The following is a 14,094-nucleotide window of genomic DNA, read 5'->3' on the forward strand; positions in this document are numbered from 1 at the left end:
TGGAAAAGTGGGTGAATTTTTAAAATGAATACTGGTATATCTACATTATATGTCAAAAACTTAACATGTTAGAGACAAACTTGGTATTTGGAATGTCCTTTAAAAATACAGGAACCTGTACCTTTTTGTTTTTGGAGAAGGCACTTATCAGGGGGTGAAAAAAGTGGAAAATATTTGAATTATTTTTTATGAGGATACTTATATCTTAGAAACTGAAGATGTTACAGACATGGAAATTGGTATTTGGAATCTCCTTTAAAAATAAAGAAACATATTTTTGTTTTCAGAAAATAAACTTGCATGGCGGTGAGGGTGGGGAAAGGACTGATCAACGGGTTGCAATTCTTTTTATGGGGATACTTATGTACATATATCTCAAAAACTGAAGGTGTTACAGATGTGGGAATAGGTATTTGGAATCTTCTTTAAAAATAAGGGAATATGTATTTATTTTTTCAACGTGAGAGAAGACTGTTTCACACGTGTACAATTCTATGTCGCATGGTCGTCTTAGCCCAAGCAATTCCAACTGAGGTGCTCCCACGGCCCCGGCCGCAGCCCCAGTGCCGTGCTATAGCACCGTTGAGGTGGTGGGGGAAGGAGGGGAAGTGGCGGAGACAGAACCACAGGTCGTCAAGTCAGCGCGCAGCTTATGACAACAATAGTATTTATGACAGTAATGTGAACACACAAACACACAATTTATTCTGTACATACTTTGCGTTTGCCTTAATGTTCATTTAGCGTTTAAGTCGATTGCTGGCATCGTTTTGCGGCAACTATTTTACCAATAATGGGTACAATCGATTTGGCAGTAGAAATTCTAAGTACAGCCTCTAAGTCCGCATCGACAGAGAAGTCCTAGCTCTCTATTGATTTAAATTCAGAATAGAAAACATCTGGTTTTTTGCAGTTTTCAGAGCAACAATAGCCCATAACGTGCTTGAACTGAGCCTTCTAAAGTGTTGGGTTCAAGTATCTGTGGGACAGGGAGATAAAATATTTAAAATAATTATCATTGTGGGTTCTTTTTTGCAGTAGGTCTTATGGCGATGATGGGATGGGAAAAGGGTACGAATGGGAAGAAAGCGGCCGTGGCCTTAATTAAGGATCAGCCCCAGCGTTTTCTTGGTTTGAAAATGGGAAACCACGGAAAACCACTTCAGCGCTGCCGACAATGGGGTTCGAACCCACTATCTCCTGGATGCATGATCACAGCTGAGCGCCCCTAACCGCGCCGCCAACTCGCCCGGTGTTTTTGTTTCTTAGCAGCACATCTAAGTCTAATTCTAAACTGTTATTAATAATACAAAACCAAAAATGAAAACAAATCTCCTAAATTGCAAGTAAAACAATTCTGAATGAGTAAGTTATTACGTATCTCTGAAGAACTTAGTAGTTGCTATTTTAACTTAGCAATTTGTTCAGTTCTTGCTGCGCCAACAATGTCATCATAGGTGGAAACATGTTTATTGTGGTAGTGTCGTCGAATGGTTGAAGACTTCACGCTTAAAATGACATAACAAATTAAACACTGAACTTTCCCTTCATTAGTGAGAACAAAATATGAATCCACCCATGAAAGATTAAACGATATTTTTAACAAAGGTGAAGCCAACTGCTCCACTGTCTGTTCTATCGAATAGATTCTACTGAGAATGACACACACAGAGAGAGAATGAGAATGAATGTACTGTCTCTTACGCACACATGCACTGACCACTACTTGGGCTAGGTGGGGAAGGAGGGGAACGATGCTGCTGAGTGCAGCGCTGGTGCGCCCCAGCACTAAGTGCTCGAGTTGGAAAGGCCTGTCTTAGCCCCAAAAGGTAACACCACAAACATGGTTTACAAAGAATTTCTGGGGTAAATGAAACTCAGTTTTTAGATGAATTTTTGTACTTTAGGAATTTTCAGATAATGTCTTAGTACTATGTCGAGGAACGATTACTCTGATCAAATTACGAAATCCACGCGAGCGAAGCCGTGGGTAATTGCTAGTTTTTTATATGCCTTCTTCTCACATTTACAGGCTGCCTTGACTTCATCATTCTACCATGTAAACTTTTTCTCATCTTTTCACACATTTGCTCCTAGGCATTCCCATGCTGTTTCTGCTACTGCATATCTGAATGCCATCCATTCTCTTAGACCTGGTGACTGTTTATTATTTGGACCTTTTCTCTAATCATATCCATATACACTCATGTTCATAAAAACCAGAACACCTTGAAAGACTAAAGACAGGAAGTTCATATCCACAACACATGTGCATAAGTATGTTCTAAAGAAATGATTAGCATTTGACCCATGTCGGCCTCCAGGTTCAAGGTCCACATCGATATCTCGGCGCTTCACCACCGACGGGTGAAATATGCCTCCAACTCTTATTGTCGCTATAAACCGAAGGTAATGGATCAGTGTGACTTGAGCAGATGTGCAGGATGCCTCGCAGATGTATGCGAGAACCATACTGTCAAATGAGTAGTTTGAAAGAGAGCGCATCATTGACATGAGAGAACGTGATGCATCCATCCGGAAATTTGCTGCTCATGTGGGACGAAGTGTGTCAGCAGTGCAATGGGTGTGTACAGAATGGTTCACAGAAGGCTGTAGAACAGGATAAGATGGGTCTAGTCACACCATTCTGACCCCCCCCCCCCCCCCGAGAAGATCAGCACCTCATCCAAATGGCATTGCAGGACAGATCTGCGTCCTCCTCGGCTTAGGTGCTACAGTGGAATGGTGTAACACATCGTACACCATCAGGATTGACAGTCCATCACCGTTTATTATGGTGTTGGTTACCGGCGCATCGTTCACTTCTCCTCCTACCTGACTAATGTGCATAAACATGCTAGACTTCAATGGTGTATGGAACAACGTTACTAGGGACAGGAATGGCAGCAGATAGTGTTTTTGGATGAATCAAGATTCTGTTTGCTTGAAAACAATGGCCGCATTTTGGTTCGCCGCAGACAGGGGAAGACACATCACATTGACTGCATTCGCATAAGACATATGGCACCAATTCAAGGCTGTATGGTGTGGGGTGCTATTGGGTGCAACCACAAAACACAGTTGGTGCACGTCCAGGACACTGCGACCAGTTTGACCTACTTGAATGACATCCTGCATCCCGTAACCGTACCCTTTCTGCATGACACCCCAGACGCCATATATCACCAGGGCAATGCGCGACCCATTTTTTGCCTTTGGCCACCACTCTAGTATAGTGTATATTCTTTCCTCATTCTCTTCTTTCCTTTCCCCTTCCATTTAACTTTGTTCAACCCCATCATTTCTATACCCTCTTTCTCCATACAATCCTCCACTTCTTCTGCCTTTCTTGTCAGGGTCATAAGGTTAATTATGACCACCTTGATGATGTTGGCTCCGGGTGAGTTGGCCATGCGGTTAGGGGTGCGCAGCTGTGAGCTTGCATCCGGCAGATAGTGGGGTTCAACCCCCTAGTGTCGACAGCCCTGAAAATGGTTTTCTGTGGTTTCCCATTTTCACACCAGGCAAATGCTGGGGTTGTACCTTCATTAATTACACAGCCGCTTCCTTCCCATTCCTAGTCCTTCCCTATCCCATCGTAGCCATGAGACCCATCTGTGTTGGTGCAACGTAAAGCAAATTGTGAAAAAAATTATGTTGGCTACTGGTCGCCCATTTTTCACAGTTCCCTCAGTGCCCAAGGAATTGCACGTCACTTGCTAGGTATGCCCCAACCTTTTCTAATGCAAGCTGAGATGTATCATATCATGTATAGGCTATTATTATGGTGGGGTTGCCACTCTCAGAGTATTTTATACCTACTGTCAGGTGTAACTTTAGGTTGCTCCTCAGGAGTACAGATGCATTTTGCAACCGCTTTACTGAAGTACAGAACTTGCTGACAGGAGAAAGTTCTTCAGTTTTATCTGCCATTGGGACTGGGGTCCTTTTTGCCATTTAAACCATTCTCCTTTCTGATGAATTTATGTGTCATTTACTATACGAAGTCTTCACTTGGCCTCCAAAGGGAGGACTCCTCAGCCCGTAGCCTTGGTTCCCCCTTTGGGTGTCAAGTTTGGTAATGGCCACTTAACCCTCAGCCAGACAGTCACAGGTAGTACTGTCTAGTGTCACGTGCGATAGCAGGTTGATCCTGACTTGACATTGAAAACTAGGAATAGAGTATGGTACTTCAAAAAATATATTCCCAACTTTTCTTTAAAAAAGCAATAATACTCATTGCTATACAAGTTAACAAGTTACATATCAGGATTGTACTAAAAATTTGGGGTATAAATATTTTCAGCATTACTCTTTGGCCATTTTGTACCATTATAGAGGTTTCAAATTGCATTTTTATTTTTGGATGTGTTATTTTCACTTGAAAGTGAATTCCTATCAGTAAAAGAACATTATTATAATAAAAAAAAAAAATTCTTGATACTTATTATACATCATATACAATGCATTTGGGAGAAGCAACAGGTAACAGGATGGTTCACAGAACTGGTTAGTAGGACAAACACTTCCTGGCATCAAAGGTACTAGAATTTTAAGATAGAAAGGCAGCCTTTATTCAGTTCTAAGAACTGAACCTCCCCAAAGTAAAAGATAACAAAAGTTAACATTTGATCAGTAACTTAAGTTTCCCAGAACTAATAAAAATCATTACAGTATTCAATACAACTAAATTACACACCTCTTCAAATCATTATTAAATATGGTAATCAGTGTTAAGGATCAACAAAGAATATTTTTGATTGTCAACAAAACCACAACTTAATATTTATTTTTTTATTTATCATTTATTTCTACAATCAGAAGGCTTATAAAAATACAGCACCGTGAAACCTCATATTAAAATAATAGGCTATACAGAGCACAAGCACATATTGTACCGGTTACGACCTATACATGAGTATTTTTTTAGTATAAATGACATTTAATTATCACGCGTGATGTTCTGAGCACGCCTGGTTTGTTTACCGTCAGCGGGGCAAGCAAGCGAGTGAAGGACAGCTGTGAGCTGTGACGTAGCCACAGGGGCTAGCTAGACCGCCCGCCCGTCACACCACGTGTTCCCAGCCTGGACTCGTATGTTCTAGATTCCACGTCACATCTTCCCGAATGTTCGACAGGGAAAATTTTGTAACTCCCGTAATAATTATGCTAGCGGCTTGAGCGATATGTCATCTTGTTTGGGATCACCTGAACGTCGCAATGCTCAAGTTTCAAGTAAATCCATCGAGGGATTCAGGAGATATTCAGTCAAGCCGTATTGTGACGTAGACGTCCCGGATCGAATAAAAGGAGAGCCCACTGTAGCCTGTTCACTCAGTTACAGCCGAGTAGTCAGCGTGGACACTCTCACTGCTACTATCGTCGTGTAGTGACAGTCCCGACAAGGAACTCTGTAATTTTCTAAGTATTCATAAAGTGAACTTGTATTTTCTTCGAGTGTGGGAGAACCAATTCTTCCAAGTATTCTCAAGTGGACTTGCAATATTTCGAGTGTTAAAGAACATTTTCTAAGTCTTCATAATTGAACTTACAATATTTACGGGTGTTCAAGACTGGAATTTTTCCAATTATTCATGAAATAGACTTGTATTATTTACGTGTGTTAAACTCATAATTGGACTTGTATTATTTACGTATGTTAAAGAACGAATTCTTCATAAATTGAACCTGCAATACTTGCGAGTGTTAAGAGACTCATTCCTCTAATAAACAGTGATTTACAAACTTTGATAGTGATGATCACTGAATGTGCTCAAAGTTCCCGTAAGCATAAATTTGTGATTTTGCCGGTACTGGTTCAAAGACTTATAAACTTCGCAGGTGATGAACTCTAACTTCATTCAACGTCTTTAAAACATAAATTTAGGATCTCACCTGTGTTTATTCAAAGACTTGGATACCTTGCCAGTGATAGACTGCAAATTTATTCATGTGGATGGACTTGTGTTTTTCGTACATGTTCACTCAAAGACTTGTACATTCGCCAGTGTTGATTCAAAACTTTATAAATTTCGTCAGTGATGAACTTTAAATCTATTCAGATTTTCATGTGGATGGACTTATGTTTTTCGTCCGTGTTCATTCAAAGACTTGTACCTTCGCCAGTGGTGAACTTTAAATTTGGTCATAGTTTCATGAGAAGGGACTTGTGTTTTTTTTTTCTGCCAGTATTTATTCAGAGACAAAGACTTTTGCTAGTGGTGAACTCTGAAATTATTTTCCTCGTATACAGAGACATATCATTTTTACGAGTGTTAAATTTTGGAAGTCTTGATGAATAATAACCAGTGACTTCGCTAATAGGTTAATCACCCAAGGTTTTTATGAACTCAGATTTATCAGTACTGCGAGTGACCTTGGAGACATCAACCCTCTCAGTCACATTGGACTGAGGTAGTAAATGATTATCTGCAACATCACTAGGATCATCGGGGTTCAACCTGGGCCTCGAAAGTTCGAGGCATCTCTACCTTCTACCAACCCAGACAGTCCAGCCGCTTCTGTACGGAGTCCCTGGAATCTTCTGGAGCGTGATCCAACCTGCCCGGCTTGGTGAACTGGAGAATCTGAGCCATATTATAGGACTATGTGGAAGACAACTTATATCTACCTGGAGGTGATGTGCAATTTCATGTCTTATATGAATAAACTCATGTTTAGTCAAAGTCAAAGTTTTCTTGTAGATAGGACCCTACCTCCTGTACCGAGCCCTAGCTACTAGTCACCCAGTTTTTGCCCTGAGGACTATATACTTGCTTACTTTAAAATATAATCCGAGAGTCGGGCTCTTTTACCGGTACAATATAAAATCATTCCTATTCCAAGGTAATCATGTAATTCAAATATTTTAATTATTTCTATAGTGTAGAGCTAAGACCTCATTTGTATCCAAAGCCATCTGGTGGTTACAGGTGTGAAAAGAGGTGACAAACTGGAAATTAAAGAGGAATGATTGTCTTAGCACATCTGAAATACTGTTATAATTGATGATCCAGGGTGGGACAGCCTATCTTCTATTTTTGTCAAGTTCTCCACTACAGCAAATGATTTTTCACTATTTCTTCATAAAACACATTCTACCAATTAGCACCAGTTCTACTTTCCTGCATAGCTGTAAGGTCCCTTCAATTGCCAGCACACTAGTTTAATAATTAATCGAAGAGAATGAATAGGTTAGTTTGTCAAATAGAGTGGTTGCCCCCTTTCCTGTAGAGGCATTACAGTGGTGGAGGATGAATTACTTACGGGAATTGTATTCTGCCACGAAATAGAAAATTATGGTTATATTAGTACTTCGATGATTTCAAGGTAAGGATTATGGAGGCAAAAGGAACAATAGTGCCTGTTGCAATAGAGTATTATGGAGGCACTTGGTTTATACACAGAGGCTTCTAGACTGGGCATTAAATGATATAATAGTATATAAAACAATGTAATTTCTAGTACAGATACCAAATTGTAATTGTTGTTGAACTTATTACGTACCATCTTTTAGGAAGCAAGAAACTATTTGTTGTTTTGTTCATGTTTCAGTTTGTATTCCCAAAAGACGCATATAGTAGCAGTATAACAGAAGCCATGGAGCACTTGGCATTGGAAGAACCTGCTTTGCAAGAGGAGACAGTGGAAATGCCACCTGTAATCACTGTACAGATGCCCAGTATGATACCTGAAAATGCAGAGGAGCTGCATCCATCAAATTCTCGGATTCTTTCTGCAGAGAATCTTCCGACTGATATGAGTGACACATCAGATTCTGATGGAGAAAAACTTCCTGGTAGGGATACAGTATGTAGTTCATATGTTTTGTTGCATGTCAAATTGTGCTGTCTGCATTACTTTGATACTCTGATGAATGACTTTTTTCAAAACTCAAATTCATTCTCTCTCTTAATGTATACATAAAATAAATCGCTGAGTAAAAGATCGCAAGTAGGACAAAATTAAAATTATAAAAGTTGTTTTTGCATGTATTGCCACTTCCTAGCAAACAAATTTAACATTAATTTGGTACAATGTAGACGTTTCATAACTAATTTTATTCTTGTTGTTAACTGCTTTATTTGCAAAATGAATTAATATTTGAAGGGCTAACCAGTTGTGTTCCACTGCCTGCACATATTGTAAATATTCAAGTAGAAAATCTTGAACTGTCACAATCTAATTAGTTGATGAGGCTGGTGGAAAGCTCTTGCCCCAGAACATTTAAATATGGATGTACAAATTTCTCCCTACAAGCAACGAGTACATTGAATGTTACAGTGGTGGAGAAGGTAAAGGGTGATCTTCAGTTAGGCCAAGAACTTAAGTGGCATTCTTTAGTGGCTGGCACTGGCTTTCTGAGCCCCAGGTTCAGGTGGCTTTTGAAGATGATCAAATATTTCAGCCTTCTGGCACATAATTGAACTCTTGCTGGACGAATTTCCAGCACTGGGGTGTCTCTGGAAACCATAAAAGCCGTTAGTAGGACGTAAAACTAATAGCTTATATAAGAAGTTAATATTATGCTGTGTGCCGTTTGATGTTTCGGTGTTTGGCAGACTGACCCCGTGTAATAGAAGTCTGCTGAAGAGTACATAAGGTGTACGTCAAACTAAACCAGGCCAGTAAGTGTGACATGTGTTGCATGTAAGCTTTGGGAAGGCATTCTTTCTGATTATATTAGACATGTTTGCGAAATTAATAACTGGTTCGATAAAAGGCAGCTCGGTTTTAGGAAAGGTTATTCCACTGAAGCTCAACTTGTAGGATTCCAGCAAGATATAGCAGATATCTTGGATTCAGGAGGTCAAATGGGCTGTATCGCGATTGACCTGTCTAAAGCACTTGATAGGGTGGATCATGGGAGACTACTGGCAAAAATGAGTGCAATTGGACTAGACAAAAGAGTGACTGAATGGGTTGCCATATTTATAGAAAATAATCTCAGAGAATTAGAGTAGGTGAAGCCTTATCTGACCCTGTAATAATTGGCTCAAGGCAGTATTATTGGACCTTAATGTTTTCTTATATATATATATATATATGGTATGAGTAAAGGAGTGGAATCAGAAGTAAGGCTTTTTGCGGATGATGTTATTCTGTACAGAGTAAATAAATAAGTTACAAGATTGTGAGCAACTGCAAAATGACCTCGATAATGTTGTGAGATGGACAGTAGGCAATGGTATAATGATAAATGGGGTTAAAAGTCAGGTTGTGAGTTTCACAAATAGGAAAAGTCCTCTCATTTTTAATTATTGCATTGATGGGGTGAAAGTTCCTTTCGGGGATCATTGTAAGTATCTGGGTGTTAATATAAGGAAAGATCTTCATTGAGGTAATCACATAAATGGGATTGTAATTAAAGGATACAGATCTCTGCACATGGTTATGAGGGTGTTTAGGGGTTGTAGTAAGGATGTAAAGGAGGGGGCATATAAGTCTCTGGTAAGATCCCAGCTAGAGTATGGTTCCAGTGTATGGGATCCTCACCAGTATTACTTGGTTCAAGAACTGGAAAAAATCCAAAGAAAAGCAGCTCGATTTGTTCTGGGTGATTTCTGACAAAAGAGTAGCATTGCAATAAATGTTGCAAAGTTTGGGCTGGGAAGAACTGGGAGAAAGAAGACGAGCTGCTCAACTAAGTGGTATGTTACATATTATGAATCTCATTATGATAACCATATTGGAGTACAGAATGTAAAAAGTTTCAAACAAATTTTGTTAAAAACCACCATTCCAATACTTTACAGTCTCTAACTTTAAGATACAAATGTTAAATATAGATGTTAAAATGGGACATTTTTCGCTTAAGCTTTGTTAGCATCTTCAGCCACCCTTAATCTAAAGCTAAGTCAGGGCCCTGAACTGGGTTCGTCATTAAATTATAATTCATGCATTAATACAAGATAAAACAGTCATAAAAATCTAGTATGCAGAGAAAGCGATGCCTAAATGTAACTAAAATTCAATAATAAACTTGTCATATATGTACATGGAATGGATTTTAGTGTTTGTCTAAAAATAGTACACACAGATCTCAATAGCTGCAGTCGCTTAAGTGTGGCCAGTATCCAGTAATAGGGAGATAGTGGGTTCGAATCCCACTGTCGGCAACCCTGAAGATGGTCTTCCGTGGTTTCCCATTTTCACACCAGACAAATGCTGGGGCTGTACCTTACTTAAGGCCACGGCCGCTTCCTTCCCATTCTTAGGCCTTTCCTATACCATCGTCGCCATAAGACATATCTGTGACGATGTGACGTAAACAAATAGCAAAAAATAAATTGTACAAGTTGTTTATTTGTAGAATGAGACATAGTCATAATGATCTAACATACAATTGGATTGTACAAATTTGTTGATATTAATGAAGCGTGGATTAATTAAAATATTGAAAAATAAATCTTCGAACGTTGTTGAATGAGAATCTGGTACGTAGAATTACAGTAGAGTTGTTAGCTCCAAGCAGTTGCGTAATAAGGTCAAAATCGTAAGTTACGATCTTCATTTCCGTGTTGACGTTTAACCAATAATGTAGAGTTTGAGGGATGTTGAATGGTAGAACATCCCTCAAACTCTACATTATAAGGTCAAAAGGTGCTTGAAGCTTCAGTGTGGAGAAGTGTTATGTCTCTTTCATAGAATTATCTTTGTTGTAGATTGTAGTCATGAGCTGTTTTGTGTAGATTCAATAAAGCCTTAGATGTGGGAGAATTCGCAATGTGACGCGTGTTGAAGACTGAAATGTATAGGAAAAATAAATGTAAGTTTTGGAAACATAGAGAACATTCTACTAATGAGTGGAAGTTTAACAACGCTTACCCCTAGTGTTGACAGAGAGGTGACTGGCTTTGTTGGTTGTTTGAGATGATCTGGCAGTCGTTATTTTGCTACTACGTGTATTGTAGGGGTATGTCTGTGAAGGCGGAGAATGAGTCGGGAGAGGGGGTAGGCAGAGCATTGAGGATATTAGGAGTAGATTGTAAAGTATTGGAATGGTGGTTTTTAATAAATTTGTTTGAAATATTTTACATAAGTGGTATGTTCCGAGCTGTCAGCGCAGAAATGGCGTAGAATGACATTGGTAGACAAATAAGTTTGAGTGGCATCTTTAAAAGTAGGAAAGATCACAATATGAAGGTAATGTTGGAATTCAAGAGGACAAATTGAGGCAAATACTCATTTATAGGAAGGGGAGTTAGGGATTGGAATAACTTACCAAGGGAGATGTTCAATAAATTTCCAATGTCATTGAAATCATTTCAGAAAAGGCTAGGAAAACAACAGATAGGGTATCTGCTGCCTGGGTGACTGCCCTAAATGCAGATCAGTATTGATTGATTGATTAATTGATTGATTGATTTGCAAACTTTTGATGACATGCCCCGCTTCTGGAGCATAAAATTTCTTGCACCTCCTTCCTTCCTTCCTTCCTTCCTTCCTTCCTTCCCTCTCACTGTTTATTACATTGCACAAAAAACCAGCACAAGGGCACTTCTGTTTAATAATAATAATAATAATGATAATGATAATGATAATTGGCCTGCGACTACAAATGATGCTATTTAAAGATTTAAAAAAAAGTTAATGGTAATACACAAGAACCTCATTTATCCAGAGTAAGTGGCAGAACAGATCCAAATTATCAAAAATCTGGATAATCCGGAAAAAGCTACAAACAAATACGGTACATGTTATATAATCTATTAAGATAAGTTGTACAGTAATACCTTGTTTTAATTGTACAAAAAAATATAAGAACACTTTCCTGACATTTACAACTCAGTTTTATGCACTGAAAAAATGTGCAAGTTCTTTCTGTGTTTTGCATTTGTGTAGCGTTTGCACGCAGCACGATCATGAATACGTTTTACTGACATGGCAGATGGTATCATATAAATAATTATAAATAATATAAATAATTTATTGATTTCAGTATGAAAATTATACCATATTCTCCCTCTTCTTCAATCAGTTTGCTGAGCAGCTGCCTCCTGTATAGCTGCTTGATTTTTTCCAGTGCACCCTGGTCCATGGGTTGTAACAGAGCTGTTACATTTGGCGGCACAAATTTCACTCGGATATCACCACTGACCAACTCTTCTACTTCCGGATGTGACGACACATTGTCAATGAACAAAATGGCCTTCAATGGCAAACCTTGTTTTGTTAAAAACCTTTTTATGTTTGGCACAAAGTCTTCTTGGAACCAGTTTTTGAAAGTTCCACTGTCCATCCATGCATTTTTCTGGGATGTGTAAGAAATTGGCGAGGCAGATCGATTCACATTTTTAAGAGCACGGGGATTTTTTGATTTCCCTATTAACAGGAGAAGATATTTATGCCCTCCAGATGCATTGGTGCATGCCGTAATTGTAATGAGATCTTTACTACTTTTATAACCCCTTGCCGATTCATCTAATTTAGACGTGTAGTGGTATGTTCATTCGTCACCAGGTGGTTCACTCTATGCTGGCACAGCGCTCCAAGCAGGAGCTGACGACAACATTAAGCTCGAATTAAGATATTCTTTTACACTGTGTGTGCATGAGAAGTAACTGACAGGACATCAGGTGAATCAGGGACAAATGTGGTAAAAGAGATAAATAGAAACTTATAAACAAATTATTACCATTAATTTAAAAAACTATTAGTTTCTGTTTACCCTATTATTATTTGGTTCTTCATTTTCATTTTTATGGTCACAAAATGTCCCATTTAGTCTAGATTAAGGGGATTTCACTGTTAACAGAAATGGTAGTTGATAGATCTCCTAAACTATTACTGTTGATGGAAGTATCCTCTTCATAGTGAGGATTCAGAGGTTGGTGTTATAATACGGCGCACATAAATAAAGTAGGTCAGCATTTTCATGTTGAGGAGTGAATAATTGTTGCAGAGGTTTGCACATGTGCAAACCTTCCTAGCTGTTTCTTTTGTACCTCTGTTCTCGGCAACTTTCCATTGTTTGCTTTTCAAATCAAAATCTCTTTATTTGCAAATGAGGTGTCTACCTCGGTGGCAAATGGTACACTAAAATACATTATTGTCAAGCACTAAATATTAAATTAACAAGAGAAGAAAATTTTCCTATAACACAATATTATACAATTTACGCTAACAATTTTTTTCTATTAAACACACAGCTTATCCTTAATGAATTTATATTGTTTACAAAATTCTACTTACAGTGTCTCCTGTACTACTTACAAATATAGTCAACTGATATACAGTATGTGGAATTACTTCAAATGATACTATACAACTGGTATAAGATTAAACTTTATATTGTATTTATTTACTTTTTTTATTTTTAACCCATTCTGGAACCTAAGTAGCATAATGACCTGCTGCGTCTTAACCATAGCCCCTTTTGCCACCACTTTTCAGAGTTCCTGCAGGGCCTTCACAGCTACCGTAGCGGTCCCAGGGCCCTCGAAGTCCCCACTGTACTTCACCCCTACAGGCAGTCCCCTACTTTGGCTGTCCAAACTCCTTAGACCAGCGGATGGAATTAATTTATTCACACACATTTTTTTATTTACAATAACCTGCACTGGTCGAATGCCCTCTAACACTTCATTTATTTTCTCTGTTGCTGTTTATTCTCTTCTTGAATATCTGTACAGGTTTTGGAAAAGGATCAAAAACTACCCCGGTAAACTGTTCCACTCCTTCACACCCTTCCCAATGAATGAAAATTTACCCCAATCACTTCTGCTAAAATTCCTTCTAATTTTATATTTGTGGTCTGTCCTGCCGATATAATTATTTTCCAACTGAAGCCTCTCGTGGATATCTCCCCATGCTTCTTCTCTTGTATAGGCTCTATATAATCTTATAAGTCTAGTTTTCTCCCTTCTCTTACTTAAAGTTTCCCACCCAAGTTCCTTTAACATTTCTGATACACTACTCTTTCTCCTGAAATCCCCTGTTACAAATCTTGCTGCTTTCCTCTGCACAATATCTATTTCTTTTATTAGGTATTCTTGGTGAGGATCCCAAACACTGTTTGCATATTCCAATAATGGACGAACCATACTTAAGTAACTTTTTTCTTTTAATTCTTTATTGCATCCTTTAAGTAGC

At 38.6% G+C, this 14,094-nt stretch overlaps 1 protein-coding gene across 5 annotated transcripts in view; it reads left to right on the forward strand.

Annotated features, from left to right (window-relative positions):
* GramD1B (GRAM domain containing 1B) overlaps window positions 1-14,094 on the forward strand; it is a 557,013-nt gene that overhangs the window by 430,489 nt on the left and 112,430 nt on the right. For all 5 annotated transcript variants that reach the window (XM_067141766.2, XM_067141765.2, XM_067141764.2 and 2 more), the window contains one exon: window positions 7,555-7,798. In XM_067141766.2, the coding sequence (XP_066997867.1) occupies window positions 7,555-7,798 (244 nt within the window). The remainder of the gene's footprint in view (window positions 1-7,554; window positions 7,799-14,094) is intronic.

This window comes from Anabrus simplex, chromosome 2 (genome assembly GCF_040414725.1).
Source record: "Anabrus simplex isolate iqAnaSimp1 chromosome 2, ASM4041472v1, whole genome shotgun sequence".
Taxonomy (NCBI): Eukaryota; Metazoa; Arthropoda; class Insecta; order Orthoptera; family Tettigoniidae; genus Anabrus; species Anabrus simplex.